Source organism: Hypanus sabinus, chromosome 1 (genome assembly GCF_030144855.1).
Source record: "Hypanus sabinus isolate sHypSab1 chromosome 1, sHypSab1.hap1, whole genome shotgun sequence".
Taxonomy (NCBI): domain Eukaryota; kingdom Metazoa; phylum Chordata; class Chondrichthyes; order Myliobatiformes; family Dasyatidae; genus Hypanus; species Hypanus sabinus.
Genome location: NC_082706.1, coordinates 9,958,857 through 9,982,395, shown reverse-complemented (window position 1 = coordinate 9,982,395; position 23,539 = coordinate 9,958,857). Strand labels below are relative to the sequence as shown.

Here is a 23,539-nt window from a genome sequence, read left to right as displayed (position 1 = left end):
TTGTATTAATGGTAAGACTCTTGGCAGTGTGGAGGATCAGAGGGATCTTGGGGTCTGAGTCCATATGATGCTCAAAGCAGCTGTGCAGGTTGACTCTGTGGTTAAGAAGGCAAATGGTGCATTAGCCTTCATCAATCGTGGTATTGAGTTTAGGAACCAAGCGGTAATGTTGCAGCAATATAGGCCCCTGGTCAGACCCCACTTGGAGTACTATGCTCAGTTCTGGTCGCCTCATTATAGGAAGGATGTGGAAGCCATAGAAAGGGTGCAGAGGAGATTTACAAGGATGTTGCCTGGTCTGGGGGCATGCCTTATGAGAATAGGTTGAGTGAACTCGGCCTTTTCTCCTTGGAGTAACAGAGGATGAGAGGTGAACTGATAGAAGTGTATAAGATGATGAGAGGCATCGATTGTGTGGATAGTCAGAGGTTTTTTCCCCAAGGCTGAAATGGCGAGCACAAGAGGGCATAGTTTTAAGGTGCTTGGAAGTAGGTACAGAGATGTCGGGGCAAGCTTTTTCACGCAGAGAGTGGTGAGTGTGTGGAATGGGCTGCTGGTGACAGTGGTGGAGGCGGATACAATGGGGTTGTTTAAAAGACTCCTGGATAGATACATGGAGCTTAGAAAAATAAAGGGCTATAAGTAACCCTAGGTAAATTCTAAGGTAAGGATATGTTTGGCACAGGGCTTATATTCTGCTGTAGGCTTTCTATGTTTCTATGAACTCAGCAGGTCAGGCAGCATGCATGGAAAAGAGTAAACAGTTGACATTTCGGCCTGAATTGGATTCCAGCATCTGCAGATTTTCTCTTATTTGTGATTGGACTACTACACTACGAAGTCTCTTCCAGGGATGCCAAGCCTGAAAAAGTTTAAATCTCCCTTTCGAGCTGATGAAGGGTCTCAGCCTGAAACAGCGACTGTACTCTTTCCCATGGATGCTGCCTGGCTAGCTGAGTTCCTGCAGAATTTTGTGTATGTTACTCTTTAAAGCATACTACTTCAGTAAAACACTGCAGACTTTCAGCTTTTCTAGTGTTGCGAATATCATGATCGTGGGCACCTGTTTTTTTTAAAGTTGTGTTTCAGTTTCTTCACATTATTCAACTGGTCAGCTGTCCGAGCTGGAACCAGTGTCACCCAAGCAAGAAGTCCACTGAAGTGCAGCCAAGCTGAGAGGAGCAATGGCTGTAAGAGACGCGTCTGGAACAAAGCACAAAACACTGCAACTCAACCCGAAACTTCATAAATGCTGCCTGACCTGCTGAGTTCCTCCAGTGTTTGTGTGTTGTACCAATTCCCAGCATGTGCAGTTCCTCATTCTGTATAATGAATTTGGATGGGACTTGACAACAACCATTAAAAATCTCTAAAATTGTGAAGGAAAAGTTTTTAAAGTTCAAAGTAAATTTTTAATCGAAGTACATTTATGTCACCATGTACAGCCCTGTGATTCATTTCTTTGTTGGCATACTCAATAAATCTATAGCATAATAACCATAACAGAATCAATGAAACACCACACCAACTTGGCGTTCAACCAGTGCGCAAAAGACAAGACTGTGCAAATAAAAAAGAAAAAATAATAATAAGTAATTAAGCAATAAATATCCAGAACGTATGAAATATCCAGACCTTGAAAGTGAGTCTATTGGATGTGGGAATATTTCAATGATGGAGCAAATGAAGTTGATTGATGTTATCCCCTTCGGTTCAAGAGCCTGATGGTTGAGGGGTAGTAACTGTTCCTGAACCTGGCAGTGTGAGTCCTGAGGCTGAAGAGTGTTGCGTTCAATTCTGGTCTCCGTATTTGAGGAAAAATATACTGGCTTTGGAGATAGTGCAGAGGATGTTCACCAGGTTCATCCTAGAGGTGAGGGTATTAGGATGAGGAGAGAATGAGTTGCTAGAATTCAGAAGAATGAGAGGGGATTTTATAGAAACATATAAAATTATGAAAGTGATAATTAAGACAGAGGTAAGAAATTTTTTCAACTAGTAACTAGAAGACATAGGCTCGCGATTCGGAGGAATAAATTTAGGACAGAGATGAGGAGAAACTGCTTTTCCCACAGAGTAGTGAATCTGAGAGTCTTTGCCCAGGGAAAAGCTGCACAGGTCACCTCATGAAATATATTTTTAAGATGCAGATTTTTGCATAACAGGGGAACTAAAGATTATGGGGAAAGGGCAAGTAAGTGGAGCTGAGTACACAGCCAGGTCAGCTGTGATCTTATTTTATTTAATGACAGAGCAGGCTCAATGGGCCAGATGGTCTACTCCTGATCCTAGTTCTTGGGTCTTTATGAAAGGATGGCATTACACTTGTACACAGTTCAGGCCACCTGAAATCCATGCAAGCTTGTGAGACGGACCAAGAGGAAAGACTAGTTAGGAAGAAAAGTTGTGTCAACTTAACTGCATGTGTTCACTGTTTTCAAAACTTACTGAACCCAAACTGACCATTTGGCCATGGGGAAGGATCTCAAACTGAAATGTTGACTGTCCACCTCCCCTCCCTCCTCGGATACTGCTGACCTGCTTTCTTTCAGCAGCTTGTATTTTTGCAGGTCAGCAAGAGATTGTGAGAAGTTTCTGCCGCAGTTTGCTCCGTGCTTACTTTGTGTCTTGGTCTCCGGCAGAAACCAGAGGTGATGTGCTCCACTCTGGGACTGTGCAAGTCTCTGTCACAGTTTCCCCAGCAGGAAGTGCGCTCCAACACCATCCCTGAGCAGCAACCAAGCCTGGCCCAGCTGCTTCCGTCTCGTCTGTATCCTGCAAGCCGGATACCTCAGCAGGTAAGATGAAGTTTAATCAAATGAATTGGGATTGAATTCAACTCTTGAGGAAATGAATGAGATTATTCAGGCTTCCACCACTTGGTCATCATAATGGAAGGGTTTATTTCACTTCAGACCATCTGGGGGAGAGGCGCAGAGTGTGAGAGGGACTAGCAGTTCTGATTGAGGCACAGATGTTTTGAGTTAAAGGTTTGCTCCCAAGATTTGAGCAAGTAATCTAGGCTGCTACTTCAGTGTGGCACTAGCAAATTATGCCCAGGAAGAAGCTGAGAACAATTTTCATTGATTGCCCATGCCTGCACATGATATCATTCATATGCCTATCTAAGAGCCTCTTAAACACCTATCATACTTGCCTCCACTACCACCCCTACTGCTGCATTCCAGGCACCCACACTTTGCCTTTATAATTAAAAAAAAAGCCTGTCCCATACATTACCTTGAACTTGCCCTCTCTCTCTCCTTAAATGCATCCCTTTAGTATTTGATTTTTCAGTGCCTGGGGAAAAGATACCGGGTGCCTTCTCTATCTTTGCCCCTCGCAATCACAATCTTGCACATTTCTGTTAGGTCTCCCCTCAGCTTCCACTGCCGCGGAGAAAAATCCCAAGTTTGTCCAGCCTCTCCTTATAGCATGTGCCCTCTAACCTAGCATCCTGGTGAATCTCTTCTGCAGCTTCTCCAAAAACGTCACATCCTTCCTAGACTGGGGCAACCAGGATTGAATGTAATATTCTGGATGCGGGCTAGCTGGAGTTTTAAGGCTATAATATAACTTCCCGGCTCTTGAAGTGAATGCCCTGACTATGCGCCTTCTTTAGCACCCTATCAACCTGGGTAGCCACTTTCAGGGAGCCTTGGACTTGCACCCCAACGTCACTCTCTGCATCAGCACTGTTGCCATTAACAGTATGCCATCCCTGTATACCATCAACATATACTCGCTGTTCTCTGTGGCAATCTTTCACAATAATTGCTAACTGTCTCTTTAAGAGCATTACAATTAACACTTGGACCTTGCAATATATAACTTTTTACAGTACTGTAGAGGTCTGTCTGCTCTGTACCAATGAGGGTCAAACTTCCCAATTAGCACCCACTACTTTCGCAAGCTTGTGAGTGTTTGTTTATCATTATTCGATTGTTAGATCTAGTCTTTGCTGGCAAGTCCAATGTTAGTTGCTCCTCATTGACCTAGATGTCAGTTAGGAACCAACCACATCGCCATGGATTTGACCACAATTTCCTAACAGATGTCAGTAATAACGGATGGGGTTTTACAATAACATGGTCACAGCTACTGATGCTAACACTCGGGCTTAATTACTGGAATTTTAATACCTCCCCTCTTGCACTGGTAACTTGACTCTGTCTTTGGATCTGATCTCTGTGATACCTCATCCCCCGTGACTGGAGGATCTGAGCTGGGTATAACTTAGCAATGCTGTATCCTCCCAGCCTCTCACTTCATCCTCCTACCCACCTTCCCCCTCATTGGATCTCACCTATCACCCCCCTTGCTTCTTACTTCATCCCTCTTTCCCCCAAACCGTCCACTTGGGCCCTCACCTGGCTTCACCTGTCATCTGCCAGCTGGTACTCCTTCCCCTGCAACCCTCCCCCAGCCCTGAAAAAGGGTTTAGGCCCAAAACTTTGCGTGTTTATTTCCCTGCATAGATGTCGTCTCACCTGCTGACAATCCCGAGTTGTGTTTGTTGCTCTGGATTTCCAGCATCTGCAGAAGCTCTTGATTCTTTGTTCCTTGTCCAAACATAATCTAATTTTTTTTTTACAGTTTACTGGAATTCAAAGGTTTCAAAGGTACATTTAATGTCAGAGAAATGTATACAATACACATCCTGAAATCAACACGTACAAACAAGCTGGGGGAACATCCTGAAATAAGGTGTCTCCGTTTCACAGTGAGACGAGAGACATAACAAACAACTCACTGGTTTACAGTGTTAAAAGTCCTTTGCGCCACTTTTTCCGAGCTCTGTGCCCAAAGATCTCGGGTCTCTGGGCGCGCAGCCTTAGATCTTCCATCTGCCATGACAAACCGACCTCCTGTCCGGACACCGACCTTCGATTTGCCCGTCCCCAGAGCCATGAAATCTTGACCCTCCGGAGGCGAGCTAGGCTCTTAGGCCGAGCCCTTGGCGTGCCGAATAACGGCCAGTCGTGAAACCCGAGAACAGGTCCCAGTCCCGCAAAGAACTGTAGTCGGCGTGTAACTCCAGATCAGCGTCTTCAAAAGAACCCTGAAAGAGAAAAAATGGAAATAGAGCTGTTAGGCATCATTAATCCTCCTAAGCTCCTCCTCCCTCTCTTGCTATTAATGCTGTAACACATCAAAAAGTTTACTTAAAAAAACTGCAACCCTGCCTCATAGTTCCTTCGTTGGTCAGAGATTGAGTTCAAAAGCCTTGAGGTTATTTTGCAGCCTTTAAATTTCTAGATAGATCACATTTGGGAGTACTGTGTTGTGGTCAGATACGGAAGCTTTAGAGAGGGTGAGATGAGATTCACCAGGATGCTACTTGGATTAAAGAGCATATTTTAAGAGAATAGGTTAAGTATGTTAGAGCTTTTCTCAGTGGAGCAAAGGAGGATGGGAGGACATGCATAAGATGATAAAGAGGCATAGATAGTGAACAGCCACAGTCTTTTTCCCAGGGTAACAATAACAAGAAGACATAACTTTAATTGAATAGAGGGAAGTATAGGGGAAATATCAGAGGTAGATTTTTTTTTTACTCTAGAGAGTTAAGTGCATGGAACGCAACTGTTGTGGGTGATGGTAGAGGCAGGTAAGTAGGGGCATTTAAGTGACTCTTGGCCATATGGATGAATGAAAAACGGAGGGCTATGTGGGAGGGAAGGGTTAGATTTATCGTGGATTAGGTTAAAATGTTGGCACATCTGTGCTGTACTGTTCTGTTCTATAAAATGGGAGAGGTGGTTGGTCACTGGGCCCTCGAGCCCACCCTCCTAGCCACTGTGATGTGGCGACTCAACCATCCTTCTGCCTTCGCAGATGCTGCCAGACGCATTAGTTCCTCCAGCAGTTTGGGTTTTTTTAATGGAAATCCTTGGCTCGATGGTAATGGCAAAACATTTTGGGATCTGATGTTCCATGTTGTCCTGGAATATCTGGTTGGTTGAATTACTTATTTATTGATTGACTGAGATACAGCACAGAGTAGGCCCTTCCAGCCCTTCGAGCTGTGCTGCCTAGCAACTCCGGATTTCACCCCACCCTAAGCACAGGACAATTTACAACGACCAATTAACCTAACAACCAGTACGTCTTTGGAACTTGGGAGGAAACCGGAGCTCCTGGAGGAAATCTGCACAGTCACAGGGAGAATGACAGGAGTTTAACGCATTCACTGGTACTGTAAAGCGTTGTTCTAACCACTGTGCCACCCCAATTTTGAGCTGCTAAATCTATTCTAAATCTACCTGATGTGTACAATAAGAGTAATGTAGACGCCAATGAAAGTTGCCTTCAATGTGAGGATGAGAGAGAATCCAAAACTTGCTTTGACTGTCTTTCTACTAATACCACCTTCGACAACTGTATCAAATGACTCTGTCATACATTCTCCCTTTAGGATAGCAGCCCAGTTTGTTAATTTTCCTTCAGTCAATACTTCTGATGTTTAAAATAAATTTATTACAGTATGTGTATGTCACCTTACGGTCCCTCTATCCTCCAAGTGCTGTTAATAATTGGAGTGGTAAGCCTAACAAATGTTAGTTGGCAGATACTTTGTCAAAAGCTTGTTTGCTGAGGTCTTTGAGAGATCCCTTCCCTGAAAACTGAAGCAGTGTTACTTCAGAATCTTGCATTAGAGACCTTGGAACATAGAAGTTCGAGAAATTTGAAAGAAGTACAGTTGGCCCTCCTTATCTGCGGATTCCGCATGTGCGATTTCAACCAACAGCAGATCGGGAAAACCCAGAAGTTCTCTCTCCAGCACTCATAGTTTGAGCATGTACAGACTATTATTTCTTGTCGTTACTCCCTAAACAATACAGTGTAGCAACTATTTACATAGGATTCACATTGTATTAGGTATTATAAGTAATCTAGAGATTATTTTAAAGTACAGGCAGTCCCTGGGTTATGAATGAGTTCCATTCCCGAGTCCATCTTTAAGTCAGAATTGAAGTCGGAACAGGTACATCTGGTCTTATTTAGCGTCAGTTAGTCAAATGTTTTTCTTAGTATATATTTTACCTTTCTATGCATATAAAACTTAAGAAACATATGTATTTCAATAATTAAACCACTGCATTGCTTAGTAATAATTGTAGTTTTCATCACACAGAACAACAGCAAAGCAAATCTCTCACCTCCCTCTCACCCACGTAGCCGTGCATACACACAGACAATCCTCTAACTCCAGGACAGCCCATCTCTGGACCTCCAGCCACCAATAGACTCCCAGACACTGGACCTTTAACTTTGCTAATGGATTCGCATATCCAAGGCTTTGGCCGCCAGGGCTCATCTTCCAAACTTCAATTGACCTTCAGGCTTCGATCTTCTGTACCCACCCCAGGACTCGCCAATTTTGACTACTGAAGGACTCCAAGCACCAGGCCTCAAACTCTGGACTTGAGCCAATAAATCTCGCAGATTTCTACAGATGTACCGTGGAGAGCATTCCAATTGCCTACATCACCGCCTGGTATGGAAGGGAGGAGTGCTAATCCACAGGATCAAAGTAAGCTGCAGAAAGCTGTTGACTTATTTAATTACTTATTTAATTCAACTATTTAATATATATACATACTTACTATAATTCACAATTTTTCCTCTGTTATTATGTATTGCATTGTACTGCTGCCCCAAAGACAACAAATTTCACGACAAATGCCAATGATATCAGACCTGATTCTGAATCTGATTCTCTTCCAGGATCAGCTGCACGGAATGGGCAGGCTCCTGGCCCATTGTGTATTGTCCTGCTCAGTCCCATTTTCCTGCTCAGTCATCATTTTCTCCTCCAGTTACTCATCTGATACCTTTATGCATGACAGACACATCACAAGTTTTGGATATGTTGCTCATTTATCTCTCACGGGCAGTCAGAGCAGAAATAATAACTGGAAAAAATGAGAAATACAAGAGATTCTGTGAATGCTGGAAATCCAGAGCAACACAAGCAAAATGCTGGAGGAACTCAGCAGGTCAGGCAGCATCTACAGAGAGGAATAAGCTGTCGATGTTTTGGGCCGAGACCACTTATCAGGAAACCCCTTTGTAGAAACACAAAGAGACGAGAGATCCCTTTGTAGGGGATCTATTCTGAGCTTAACTTATTGATGCCACCATGAAGAAGCCACGCTCAATGAGTAGTTTGAGATGTTGTATATAACCAACAACTCTAGTTATTTACTTCAGATGTATCATGGAGAGTGTTCTGACTGGTTGCATCATGGCCTGTTTTGGGTTCTCCAATGCACCAGATCAGAAAAAGTTGCGGAACAATAGCTTCCCCAATGATATGTTTTGTAACTCCAAAAACTAACCAAAAGAAAAACACAGGATCTGGGAAATAGCTCTACTTAGTTTTACATTAGTGAGGTTCACACATATGACCTGGTGGCATAATGACGTACGTCATTCACATACTTTTATAGTGCCTTGAAAAAATATTCAGCCACCACAACTATTTTCACACTTTACTATCTCGTTTTCTAAATTTAAAATATATTGAAGTAGGATTTTGAGCTGATGTACAAAGTATTGTGCATCATGCCAAATCAACAGAAAAATTCCAAAACCTGTCAATAATTTAATAAAAATTAAAACCAAAATTGTGAGACTAAAAAGTATTCATCCTCTTTGTAATTACTATATTAACTTTACTCAGTTGCAATATACTATATTACCTTACGAAGTCAACCAATTTGTTGATGTAGAAAATTAGATCACCTGTTTTCAATGAAGTAGTGAAGGCTATCGGGAACACTTCTGGCCAATTTGTAGCTGCATCCACTACTACCAAGATATTTGTGCCCGTGAATGGTCTGGCAAAATCCACATGAATCCTTTGCCAAGACAGTTAAGCTATTCCCAGGGATGAAGAGGCACTGTTCTTGGCACCTCTGGATGTGTTGGAACCCCAAGCGGTATATGGCAAGCTGCTTGATCTGCCGATCTATCCCAGGCCACCAGTCAAAGCTTTGAGCCAATGCTTTCATTTTAACCATGCTCAGATGACCGACATGTAGCTCTTCCAATACTTCAGCTATAAGCTTGGATGGTACAACAACTCTCAGTCCTCACATAAGGTAACATCCATCAAGGGCAAGTTCATCCTGGCATGGTAAAGATGGGGGAACTGGAATTCCTGCTGTACATCCCAGCCACTTTGGGAAGCCGGAGGCAGTGGGGGATCCTTTCATCGGATCATTCCTGCCATGATAGGAAGACTTCCAGTTTGTATTAGGAAGAATACGTCAAAAGGAACATCTTTTTAAAAATTTTCACCTATTTCCGTTTCCAAGAGTAAACAGGACAATCCATCAGCATTTTCATGATTAGTTATCCTCTTGAGTTCGACCTTGTAGTTGTGTCCTCCAAGAAACAGAGCCCATCTCTGTATTTGTGCTGCTGCTGTTAGTGTCATACCCTTCAGCGGATTAAAAATGAGCACCAGCGCTTGATGGTCAGTAATGAGGGTAAACTCTCCCCCATATGTTTTACATCAACCAAACTCAAGGCTTCTCTGTTAATCTGTTCATAATTTTTCTTGGCAATGGTAGGGACTGTACCTATACCATAAAGCGAGGGGTTACAGGCAAGCTTCACTGGACAAGGTAGATCATAATGTGTGAGTACAGTGTCTGATGTCACCATTTCCTTTAACTTTTGGAAAGCCACCTCACACTGTTTTGTCCATTACCAATTCTTCCCGATCTGTGGTAATGAGTGCAGTAGCACAGGGGTGGAGCACAGTAGCCAGGTTTGGCAGGAACCCATCATAGTAATTGACACATCCTAAAAAGAATCACAACAATTTTCCAACAGGGCAGCGCGACGCAACTTGCAGCGGCCACTCCGGAACTGATTATCTGTTATTTGTGAAGTGGGGTGCCGTGCGCAATCATAATCGATTGTAAACCGACGTGGGAGCACGGAGGAACATCGGGAAATCTCCAGGAAGACCTTCTTCGTTGCTGCTGCTGTTGTGAGGTCCGGGACTCTGCCGGGAAGTACAGGCCCCCAGTCCTTGGGGTCGCGTTGCCGATGGCCGTTGGCGGGGCCGTCTTAACACGCTCGGCAGAGGATGGTGCTTGGAAAAACTGTACCGGAGGGGATGGTCGGAGGCTCGGAGATTCAACGGACTCGGAGTCCGCTGCGGAGAGGTCGTTTTTGGTGTGTGCTGCGTCTGCGAGGCTGAGTCGGGCGGCGCCTTGGAAGTCCATAGTGGGGGTATTTCCTTTTGCCGCCGGCATGGCATGGCAAGTCTGTCAGGATCCTGGGGACTTGTGGAAACTGTGTGGTGATTTCTTTTGAACTTATAGTCCTTTAACATCTTTGGATTATTTTTACTGTGTCCATGGTCTGTTTTTTATCAATTATGCAATTGTTTGCACTGTTGTAACTATATTTTGTAACTATGTGGTTTTGTGCAGGTTTTGTAGCTTTAGTTTTTGGTCTTGTTTTGTCTGGGGAGCTCCTTTCCAGGGAACGCGCTAGATGGTAGCGCAATATTAATACGCAGCAGCCTCTCCGGACTCTGGATTGGGGATTGCTAAATGTTATATGGATTTTCTGGTGTAGTCTGTTTTGTCATATGCTTTTGTGATATCATTCTGGAGGAACGTTGTCTCATTTTTTAACTGCATTGCATTTGTGGTTTCTAAATGACAATAAACTTAGTCTGAATCTGAACTGTAGCATGCCCTTTGGCCTTGGGGCATCCACCACTGCTTGAATATTCTGAGCACACTTGTGTAATTCTTATGCGTCAATAGTGTGACCACAGTTAGTGATGCTTGGTTTAAAGAATTCACATGAGTTGTGTAGTGCTCTGAGCCAATAAACTTCTCGTCTTTTTAACACTGTCTTAAGATTTTGGAGATGTTCCTTGTCATCCTTGCTGGTAACAATGATGTCATCCAGATAATACTGAGTGCCTGAGCAGCCTTGCAGCAACAGGCACATAGCTTTCCACCATGTGCAAATGCTTATGCTACTCCAAAAAAAAACTATTATAGTGATAAAGCTGTCGTGAGTGTTTATGGTGAGAAACACTTTGGACTTTTCTTCTATCTCCATCTGTAGGTAGGCTTCAGTTAAGTCCACTTTGTTGAAATATTTTCCTCCAGAAATGTTTACAAAGATATTCTCTATTGATCTGCTTTCAGTACTGGGTTGATAGTGTCCTTTAAATCACCACAGATTTTGACAGACCCATTCTTCTGGACCACTGGGACCACTGGTGTTGCCCATGGGCTCCACTCAACCTTGGAAAGAATTCCTTCAGCCTCCATGCAATCTAGCTCACTGGCTAATTTATCAGAGATGGTATATGGAACAGGACAGGCTTTGTAAAACTTGTATATGGCATTTTCATTTAACATTATTTTACCCTTGAAACGTTTGTGTTTTCCATTGCCATCCTTGAACACTGCTGTGGCCTTAGCCTCATTCAGTCCCTTTCTTAATTAGCTTTCAGTTGACTCCATTGCAGGGAATGCGGCATGCAAATGGTGGATGGATCTCCAATCAAGTGTAGTTGCCTCAGTCACTAATGTTCCCACAACACGGTCCCTCCTGTTTTTACCCCAAAAAAATCCCAATGTGGCTTATTGTTTGTTGTATTTCACTGTTACAAATGTCATTCCTACAGGAGTTATCTTTTCTCCAGTACAAGTTCTAAGTTGGATATCTGCAAGTTTCAATTCAGTATTTTTGAAATGCCATTCAAATTTATTTTATGGAATGACTGAAACAGCTGAGCCAGTGTCAGATTCCATATTAATTAATTTACTGTTCACTTCTGGTGTTCTTTTTCACTTGTAAATCTCAAAGTTACTCAGTCCTCTGTCACTCTCTACATTATGAGATTTTTCATCAATAACATGCAGATTAATTCCCTTTTTGAAACTGCCACTTGACTTTTTATCTTCTTCTCTTCCCTGTGCAGTCCATTTATTTTTGACTGCCCAACATGCTCTTTGTGTGTGTCTTACTTTGTTGTATTTTCTGCAATTTTGCATTTGAACCTGCATTGGTCTGGTGTATGTGAGCCCCTGCCACAATGGCAACACAATTTGTTTGGCCAAACAGATTTCTGTTTAGACGGTGCAATTTTGTTCACACTCACTTTCATTCCTGCCTGCAACTCAATTGCATCTCTCTCTGCAGTTTCCATTGATACAGCAATTTCAACTGCTTTTTTGAATATGCTTTGTGCTTCAGTTAGGAGTCATCTTTTTAATGCTTTCTTGTAAGAATCCACAAACTAAACAATCTTTCAGTGCATCATTAAGCCCATTACTGAACTGGCAATGCTCAGACAATTTCTTCAATTCAGCCACGGAAGCTGAAATGGATTTCTTTCCCTTTTGGTTCCACTTGTGAATCCTAAAGCATTCTTCAATTAATAATGGTTTCAATTCTAAATGTTCCTGCATAACTTTCATGATATCAGCAAAACTAATTTCAGCTGATTTGGTTGGAGCAATTAAACTTCTGAGCAAACTGTGTGATTTTCCACCTATTTCACTCAGCAAAACTAGCACTCATTTCTCATTGGCTATTTCATTTGCTTCAAAATATTACTCAATTTGTCCAGTATACATCAGCCAGTTATCCGTTGTGCAATTGAACACTTTTATATTTTTGATGTAATCAGCCATTTCTGCTTTAGCTTTTATTTATGATTATCACCTGGTACTTACTGCAGTGAACCCATGAATTTCGTTCATTTTCTGCCTTTTCTTTAACTCAACATCTTTCTCTCCCCCTTCAGAAGGAAAAATTTCAGCCCTGCTCTCATAAACAAGAGAAAATCTGCAAATGCTGAAAATCCAAGCGACCCACACAAAATGCTGGAGGAACTCAGCAGACCAGGCAGCATCTATGGAAAAGAGTAAACAGTCGACGTCTCGGCCCGAAACATCAACTGTACTCTTTTCCATCGATGCTGTCTGGCCTGCTGAGTTCCTCCAGCATTTTGTGTGTGTGGCCCTGTTCTCATTAAAGCCATGAGGGAAGAGGTACAGGAGCCTGAAGACACACACTCAACATTTTACGGACAGCTGCTTTTTATCCACTAACAGACTTCTGAATAGGCCATGAACACTACCTCACTTTTCCCCTTTTGCAATATTTATTTATTGTTTTGTTAATTGTGACATAATGTTTTATGTCTTGCACTGGACAACTGCCGCAAAAAAAACAATTCTTCTTGTATATATCAGTGATAGTAAACCTGATTCTGATTTTGAAAGCTGTGCAAGTGAGATCCTGTCAACTCGATGAAACATACACAGTACAATTTTAATGATAAAGAGATTTGAAATGAAATGTTAGAATAGCTTTATTTGTCACATTCACATTGGAACATGCAGTGAAATATGTTGTTTTGTGTCAACGGCAAATAGATTGTTGCTGGGGGGGCCGGGGCAGTCTGCAAGTGCTGCCACGATTCCAGCACCAACATACAGCAGCAGGAATTCAGCCCCAATCGGTGATTGCTGGCATTGTAGAGTGATGTGCTAATATTGAAGAAAGTCACAAACAAAGGCCAAAGATCCAATATATGTCCACCACAATCTGAGAGCAGTAGGGGTAGGGGAAGGGGGGTAAGGGAGGGGATATATATAGAGAAAGGAAGACTGTGGCAAGGTGTGTGACCTCATTGGGTAAACCCAGTGCAATGTGCTCTGGTTATGTACGTACATTGTCTGAGACACTTCTTGGGTAAGTTTGTGCGAGAATCTCAACTATTAATTAGTCCTCTCAACAAGCATCATCTCACACTTATCAGGATTAAATTCCATCTACCATGACTTTGTCTCTCTTACCAAATGTTCAAAACTATCCTGTAGCCTACTTATGATCCTCCTTACTACCAACAACACATGGGCCACCTACATTCCTACTATGTTATTAATATACACTTAGAGGCCACTTTATTAGGTACACCTGTTTGTGAATGCAAATATCTAATCAGCCAATCACATGGCAGCAACTCAATCCATAAAAGCATGCAGACATGGTCAAGAGGTTCAGTTGTTGTTCAGACCAAACATCAGACTAGGGAAGAACTATGATCTACGTGACTTTGACTGTGAAGTGATTGTTGGTGCAAGACAGGTTGGTTTGAGAATCTCAGAAACTGCTGTTCTCTTGGGATTTTCACATACAACAGAGAATAGTGCAAAACACAAAAAGATATCAGTGAGCGGCAGTCCTTTGGGCAAAAAAGCTTTGTTAATGAGAGAGATCAAAGGAGAATGGCCAGACTGGTTCGAGTTGACAGAAGGGCGACAATAACACAAATAACCACACGTTACAACAATGGTGTGCAGAAGAGCATCTCTAAACATAACACATCAAACCTTGAAGTGGATGGGCTACAGGAGCAGACCATAAAGGTAAGTACCTCATAAAGTGGCCACAGAGTGTGTTTAACAGCCTCTTTCTTCTTGTTTTCTCTAACTTCTCGACATAGATGAACCATTTGTCATGTTGTGTTTTTATACTTCACAGGAATATTTGTTTTATGCAACTTATCATCATCATCATTATGTGTCGTGTCTTATGGGTAATCATGGTGACTCTGATTGTTCTTTGCAAATTTTTCTACGGAAGTGGTTTGCCATTGCCTTCTTCAGGGCAGTGTCTTTATAAGATGGGTGATCCCAGCCATTATCAATACTCTTCAGAGATTGTCTGCCTGGCGTCAGTGGTCACATAACCAGGACTTGTGATCTGCGCCAGCTGCTCGTACGACCATCCACCACCTGCTCCCTTGGCTTCACATAACCCTGATCAGGTTGCGGGGGGGGGGGTGGGGTGCACTACGCAGGTACTACACTTTGTCCAGTGGTGTCCTGTGGGCTAGCAGAGGGAATTAGTGCCTTACAACTCCTTTGGTAGAGACATATCTCCACCCTGCCACCAAACCTACTAAAATCCATGTAGATCACATCCACTGCACTACCCTCCTCTATATGCCTGGTTTCCCCTCATGTTCGCTTTAAACTTCTCACCTTTTACCCTTAACCCATGACCTCTGATTGTTGTCCCATCCAATCTCAGCTGAAAAAGCCTCCTTGCATTTACCCTATCTATGCACCTCATAATTTTGTATACTCTATCAAATTGCCTTTCAATCTCTATGTTCTAAGGAATACAGTCTTACTATTCAATCTTTACTTATAACTCAGGTCATCCAGACCCTGCAACATCCTGGTAAATTTTACCTGTACATTTTCAACCTTGGTTACATCTTTCCTGTAGGTAGGTGACGAAAACTGCACACAACACAATCCAAATTCGGCCTCACCAACATCTTATACAACTTCAACATAACATCCCATCTCCTGTACTCAATGCATTGACTCATGAAGGCCAATGTGCCAAAAGCTTACTTTATGTCCTAACAACATGCAATGCCACTTTCAATTAATTATGGACCTGTAATCCCAGATCCCTTTGTTTTACCACACTCCTCAGTGCCCTACAGTTCACTTTGTAAGACCTACCCTGGTTCATCCTACCAAAATGGAAAACCTTGCACTTGTCTGCATTAAATTATTTCTGCCATTTTTCCCTCTGCAAGGTGTGATAGCTTTCCTCACTGTCCTCAATGACACCCCCAATCTTGATATCATCCACCAATTTGCTGATCCAGTTAACCACATTATCATCCAGATCATTGATATAGGTGACAAACAACAATAAACCCAGCACCGATCTCTGCATCATACTACTAGTCATAGGCCTCCAGTCAGAGAGGCAATCATCTACAACCACTTTCTGAATTTTCCCACAAAGCCAATGTCTAATCCAATTTACTACCTCATCTTGAATGCCAAGTCACTGAACCTTCTTGACCAGCCTCCCCATGCGGAACCTTGTCAAATGCCTTACTGAAGTCCACGTAGACAACATCCACTGCGTTGCCTTCATTCACTTACTTGTTAAGTTCCTCAAAAAAACTATAAGATTGGTTAGACAGGACCTACTACACAGAAGCCATACTGATAATCCTTAATCAGTCTTTGTCTATCATATACTTTTATATCCAATCCCTTAGAGTACCTTCCAATAACTTTCCCACAACTGGTCACTCTCACTGGCCTATAATTTCCTGATTTATGTTTAGAGCCTTTTTTTAAACAGTGGAACAACATTGACTATCCCCCAATCCTCTGGTACCTCTTGCTAAGGATGAGCTAATTATCTCTGTTAGGACCCCAGCAATTTCTCCACTTGCCTCCCATAGGTACACCTTGTCAGCCCCTGGGAATTTATCCACCCTGATTTGCCTCAGCACAGCAAATACCTCCTCCTCTGTAATTATATAGGGTCCATAAATACAGATGTAAAAATTTACTTAAGATCTGCCCAATTTGTTTTGGATCCACACATGGATTACCATTCTGATCTTCCAAAGGACTAATTTTGTCCCTTGCAATCCTTTGCTCTTAATATATCTGTAGAATCCCTTAGGATTCTCCATCACCTTGTCTGCCAGAGCAACTTCATGTGTTCTTTTAGCCCTCCCGATTTCTTTCTTAAGTGTCCTCTTGCATCTCTAATACTCCGTAAGCATCACAACTAGGGAAAGGTTGAATAGATTAGGAATTTATTCCCTGGAATGTAGGAGAATGAGATGTACACAAAATTATGAAGAGTACAGAATCTAAATCAGAATCAGGTTTATTGTCACTGACATATGTCATGAAATTTGTGGTTTTAAGGCAGCAGTACAGTACAATACAAAAAATACACTATAAATTACAGTAAGAAAAATACATACAAGTTAAATGTTAATTGGATAAGGTTGATGCAACCAGGCTTTTTCTATTGGATGCAACTGGAATTAGAGGTCATAAGTTAAGGGTGAAAGGTTAAATATGTAAGGGAAACCTGAAGGGGAACTTCTTTACTTAGGAGGTGGTGCAAGTGTGGAATGAGTTGCTAGCAGAAGTAGTGGATGGGGTGTCGACTGCAAAGTGGATAAGTACATGGATGGGAGGGGTATGAAGGGCTATGGTCCAGGTGTGGGTGAATGGGACTAGGCAGAATACAGCTCAGTGTGGACTAGATGGGCCAAAGGGTCTGTTTCTATGCTGTATGACCCTATCAGTCAGTTGTAATTCTGACTAATAGAACTATATAGAGACTTATCAATGATTCCCATTCTTATCCAGTCTATATCTTCTTGAAATCTGTCACTGTCATAGTTCACTGCAGCTCCATGCTCTATGTCGAGTGCAAATTTGGAAATGGTGCCACATATGCCAAAATCCAAAATGTGAGAAGTCTGCCAAGCAATGATCCTGGGAAGCATTCCAAGAATTACTGACCACATTGAATAGCTGCAGGATCTGCAGTCTGTGCAGGAGAAGTTCACCCTCAGGGTCTGCAGAGTGAATGTCTATACACAAAAAAGGCATCCAAAAATGCTGAATTTTTAATCCCTGTAAATAGCATCTTCAAATATTTTGTCCTCTTTCTTATTTTTTGAGTCATTTTAATTCATGAGAGGGAATTGCATTACGCTAGACTGCATACTAATGTGAATAATTAAATACATTTGCAGACTTAATGTCTTAACCAAACTTGTTTTCCACAGCAAACCACACAAAATGCTGGAGGAACTCAGCAAGACAGACAGCATCTAGGGAGACAAACAAACGGTTGATATTTTGGGCCAAGACTCTGTACAATTTCCTGAGTATGTTACTCAAAATGGCTTCTTTGGTTTGTAACGAGTAGGAATGCTTCTTTGTCTGATAAGTGTTTCTCTCGCCGTTGTTCTGCTTTAAAATGGCTGATATGGTAACTGTATTCATTTGTTAATCAATGGGGAATGTTATTGTGTCTTGTGAGGCTGGGAACTTAGGGGAGGGGTTTTCACGGGTTTTTAGTGTGAGGGGAGTCGGGAGAAAGGTGCCAAGGGAGATGGACGTGCGCTCGGAAGACCACCGGGGAGTCTGGGGTGGAAGACGTGGAAGTCGGAGGCAAGCGACGAGGGGTCGAATGGTTCGATGGTTGAGCTGCAACGAGTGCACTAAACAGACTGAACTTTGATAATGTGCGAGGCATAAACTCGATTCTCACAGCACCTGCGCATACGGGAGGTGGGTTGGTGAGTGGCTGGATCTCCGTTTCCCCTAGACATATTCCAGCCTTTTCTGTGGTGCTCGTCCCGGATTGGATTGTCAGGGACTGTGGAATCGCGCAGGCAGCAGAGTGGAGATGGACAGAGATAAGATTGTTTGTTGGTGCGAATTTGAAGGTGTACCGGTGCAGTATGCATGCGTAGTGAGCGGAGTGGATTTTTGAGTTTCGGGAGGCGCGGTAGTGCAGGGGTTAAGTTTGGCAAAAGGTATTGGGCAGGTAGAATTGGTAGCTAGACGGTGTGGTAAAGAGGTGGAGTCCAGTTGGGTGTTGGTTAGTACGAGTGCTGACGTCAGGACGGTGGAACTGCCGGCGACGGTCAGTGTACCGGGGGAGGAGGGGCTGTGGGGGCTCCACTCCTTTTCCAAGGATGAGGCTGAGGAGACATCGGAGGAGGAGTTAGAGCTAGAGGTGGACCCCCGAGAGGTGGCCGGCACTAGTAAAGGGAGGCGGGAAGAGGGAGTCGTGACTAGGCCCCGCCCCCCAGGTAGGGTGGAAACCTCGGAGCTGACAGCTGCACTTAACTCCCTGGTGGGGGTGGCCGAGAGGCCACGGCTGAAGCTGGGGGTGTTCTCCGGAGCCAAGCCTACGCCGGACTGGGAGGTGGACTATGAGACCTGGATCGAGCATATGTCCTTGATGTTAGAGGAGTGGCCAGGCTCAGAGGAGGAGAAGAGGCAGCGATTGGTGGGAAGTCTGAGGGGTTTAGCAGCCAAAACCGTCCGGGAGTTGAAAGCTGAGAAGCCTGGGGCCTCAGTGGAGGAATATATAGAAGTTTTGGAGGGAGCGTTTGGGTTGTCAGGGGAACCCTGGCTGCTTTTAGCAGAGTTCCAACGCCTGGAACAATGGAGAGGGGAAAAGCTCTCCGAGTACATATTTAGGATGGAGGGGATGCTCTCGGGGCTGCGGCGCCGGGGGGTAGTGAAGGCGACTGACGTGGCTAGCGTGAGGATGAGTCAGCTATTCAGTGGCTCTCTGGAGGAGGACAAGGTGGCGTGGACTATCCGGCAGGCTTATAGGAAAGGCCCCCCTCCATCCTTCGGGCAACTGATTAGAGAGGTGCGAGAGGAAAAGAGAGCATTGGGGCGGAAAAGGGGCGCAGGCCTACAGGAACGATCCTCAGCGATACAAGAAGTGGTGGCTGGGTGGAGGAATGACAACCCCCCGGGGAGTAGGGAACCCCCTCTGGACGGGAGGGACAGGGGAGGTACCCACTCTCAGGGGCGATCAGTGCAGTGGATTGGGAGCAGGAGCCGTCCTGGGAGAGGAGGGGCGGCAGGCAGCGTGTGCTTTAACTGTGGGAAAGAGGGGCATTTCAGGCAGGACAGTGGGCGGCCGAGGGTGTGCTATAGCTGTGGAGAGGAGGGACACTTTTGGTGGGATTGTGAGAGACAAGGAGTCCCGCGGAGGACAAGCCCCCCTACGACTAAAAAGGGAGAGGTGTTGGGAAACTTAGGAGAAGCTCAGTGACGGAACGGACTGGAGCATCTGGAGGAACACGTTCCCATAGAACAGCCAGGGGACCACCGGGTGCCCATGCCTGTATTCCGGATGGGCTGGTAGGACCCCGTGCCAGTGTGGGTCTACGGATAGAGGGAGTTTACGCAAAAGCCATTCTTGATACGGGATCACAGGTGACCTTATTGTACCGGTCTTTCTACAATCAATATCTAAAGCATTTGCCCATAACCCCATTTGACGCCCTGCAGATTTGGGGTGTGAGCGAGGGTGACTACCCATACGATGGGTACCTATCGGTGAGATTGGAGTTCTCGGAGGGCGATGTGGGAGTGTCCGAAGCTATTGAGACGTTGGTGTTGGTGTGTCCTGACCCGGTGGAAACCGGTGGTGCTGCCCTCCTGGTGGGGACCAACTCCCCTGTGGTGCGACGGCTCCTGGGAGCTTGTAAGGAGAAAGGGGGTGAAGACTTTCCGGAGACCCTCTTGGCATCCAGTGTTTCGAGCAGTGTTCAAAGAAGGGGTTGCCTCCCTAGGGCTGGACCTGGAGTGTAAACGAGGGACGGTGTGGTGTACGCAGGCGAGGCCCAAGGTGATCCGACCAGGGGAGGTAGCACTCGTGATGGGGACCCCCAGATTCCCAGGAGTGCCGACGGGAGAAGCCCTGTTAGTAGACGCCCTAGACGATCTTGAAGGGGAGACACGATTTCCATCGGGGGCATTGGTGAGGCCCGAAGTGCAGAGACCAGAGGTGGTACATATGAGGCGTATAGCCGTAAGTGTCAGGAACACCACGGCAAGAGAAATCACCTTTAAGAGGGGAATGCCACAGGCACATCTGTTCCCGGTGACGGTAATGTCTAGCGCACCAGTGAGGACCCCTACCGGGGAGGGATCGGAGCATCGAAGGGAGCTGACCGCTGAAGTCTTTAACTTCGGGGATTCCCCTGTGTCACCGGAGTGGAGACACCAGCTAGTGGAGAAGATGCTGAAGATGGAAGCTGTTTTTTCTCGGGGCGAGTTTGATGTTGGCTGCTCCAAAAGCACTCGCCACACCATCCGGGTGACGGAAGACACCCCGTTCCAAGAGAGATCCCGGCAGCTGGCTCCGGCAGCACTTGTGCAAGTTGAAGGAGGCCGGAATCATAGCTGAGTCTCGAAGTCCTTATGCGTCCCCAATAGTGGTGGCATGAAGAAGAATGGGCGAGTGCGCATGTGTGTTGACTACAGCACGTTGAATCGGCGAACTGTCCCTGATCACTATACTGTCCCAAGAGTCGAGGATGCGTTGGCCTGCCTGAGCGGTGCGAAGTGGTTCAGTGTGCTGGATTTAAGAGGTGGGTATTGCCAGATCCCGATGAGTGCGGGCGATAAAGAGAAGACCGCTTTTATCTGCCCGCTGGGGTTCTTTCAGTTCGAACGAATGCCCCAAGGCAAATCGGGTGCCCCAGCCACCTTCCAGAGGCTCATGGAGAGAACTGTGGGGGATATGAATCTGTTGGAGGTGCTGGTGTACCTGGACGATTTGATAGTGTTTGGATCGACTTTGGAGGAACATGAGGAGAGGCTGTTGAAGGTGTTGGGCCGGCTTAATGAAGAAGGGTTGAAGCTTTCCCTGGACAAATGCCAGTTCTGCAAGTCGTCGGTTAGCTATGTTGGCCATATCATTTCGCAAGAGGGAGTGGCTACTCATCCAACCAAGATAGAGGCCGTGACCACCTGGCCGAGACCCCAGAAAGTGGGCGCTCTGCGCTCATTTTTAGATTTCTGTGGGTATTACCGGCGATTTGTGAAAGGATACTCCAAAGTGTGTCACCCATTGACTCAGCTGTTGTGTGGTTATCCCCCGGTGGGAAAGAAGAGGACGGGGGACCAGAGGCAGGACGCTGGAGGATACTGGAACCCGGCAGAACCTTTTGGCTCGAGATGGGATGATCGATGTGAAGAGGCGTTCCGATCTTTGAAAAGGGCACTGACCCAGGCCCCGGTGTTGGCTTTTGCCGATCCCCAGAAGCCATATGTGCTGCATACGGATGCCAGCTGAGAGGGTCTCGGGGCTGTTCTGTACCAGGAGCATGGCAAAGCATTGAGACCGGTAGCCTTTGTCAGCCGAAGCTTGTCGCCATCAGAGAGAAACTATCCCACTCACAAGTTGGAGTTCCTGGCGCTGAAGTGGACTGTGGTGGACAAGCTGGGCGATTACCTGTACGGAGCCAAGTTTGAGGTGAGAACGGATAACAATCCTCTCACTTATATTTTGACTTCGGCGAAGCTGGATGCCACAGGATATTGGTGGCTGGCGGCCTTGTCGGTATATGATTTCAGCCTGAGGTACCGTCCCGGAAGCAAGAATGTTGATGCGGATGCTTTGTCTCGTCGGGAGCCGGGGGAACAGGAGAGGGACGAGGATTGGGAGAGTGTCCCTGCCCCTGGAGTGAAGGCGATGTGTCAGTTTGCTATCACCATGAAGGCCGAGGAAAGAGGGAGGCTGGAACGAGCCGTGGACCATTTGGGGGTTTTTGACGACGCCATAACCCTAGCTTACTGTGACCTGACCGCACTGCGGACTAAACAGTTGCCGGAACTGAGTCCGGGGGAAGTGGCAACTGCTCAGCAAAATGACCCGGGCATTGGCACAGTGTGGAGAGTGGTCGAGAAGGGGGATGGGGCGTTGGCTGAGAAGGCGAAACCCCCATGCGTGCCTCTGTTGTTGAAGGAGTGGGCTCGGTTGAAGTTAAAGAACAAAATCTTGTACCGGGTAACGACGCCTCCGGACCAATCCCGCGGTTGGCAACTGGTCCTGCCGGAGGAGTATCGGCAGGCTGTACTCCAGGCCTTACATGATGATTCTGGACAGTTGGGGGTGGAAAAGACCTATGGATTACTCAAAGACCGGTTCTACTGGCCCCGGATGAGGGGGGAAGTCGAAGAATACTGTAGGGGATGCAGTCGTTGCATCCGGAGGAAGACCCTGCCAGCGTTGGCGGCTCCACTGTCGCACTTGCAGAGTGCGGGACCTCTGGACCTGGTATGTATGGATTTTCTGTCGATTGAGCCTGACACCAGCAACACCGCGAATGTCTTAGTCATCACCGATCATTACACTCGCTATGCTCAGGCATTTCCCACTAAGGATCAGAAGGCGACGACAGTGGCGAAGGTGTTATGGGAGAAGTATTTTGTGCATTACGGCCTTCCCAGGCGAATCCATAGTGATCAGGGGCGGGACTTTGAGAGCCGCCTTGTCCAGGAATTACTGACTATGCTTGGGGTTGAGAAATCCAGGACTACCCCTTATCACCCACAGGGAGATCCTCAGCCAGAGAGGTTCAACAGGACCCTGTTGGATATGCTCGGGACGCTGGAGATTGGGCAGAAAAGCAGGTGGAGTCGTCATATTGGACAATTGGTTCACTGTTACAATTGTACTCGCAATGATGCTACAGGGTATTCGCCCTATTATCTGATGTTCGGGTGGGAAGCGAGGTTGCCCATTGACTTGTGTTTTGGGGGTGGAGTGGGTGAATTACCCGGGAAGTCCCATCTAAAGTATGTGTCCGACATGAAGAGGGAGTTACAGCGGGCGTACGAGTTGGCCGAGGCGGCGGCTACCAAACAAAATCAGAGGAATAAGATGCGGTATGATCGAAAGGTGAAGTCTGTCCAATTATTGCCAGGCGACCGGGTCCTTTTACGGAATTTGGGACTCCCTGATGAGCACAAGTTGGCAGATCGATGGGCGGCCAGCCCCTATGTAATAGAGAGCCAGATGCCGAACCTGCCAGTTTACCGGGTGAAACCTGAGGATGGGAAAGGGCCTATCAAGGTACTCCATCGGAATCACCTGCTACCACTGGGTCAAGCGGTGCAGGTGGATAAGGAGCCCGAGT

General features: G+C 45.5%; 1 protein-coding gene across 1 annotated transcript in view; it reads left to right on the top strand.

The window, feature by feature from the left end:
• Positions 1–2,814: 2,814 nt before the first annotated feature.
• LOC132391274 (prosaposin-like) overlaps positions 2,815–23,539 on the top strand; it is a 67,678-nt gene continuing 46,953 nt past the window's right edge. The window contains exon 1 of the mRNA XM_059964224.1: positions 2,815–7,537. Within this exon, the coding sequence (XP_059820207.1) occupies positions 7,504–7,537 (34 nt within the window). The 5' untranslated portion in view covers positions 2,815–7,503. The remainder of the gene's footprint in view (positions 7,538–23,539) is intronic.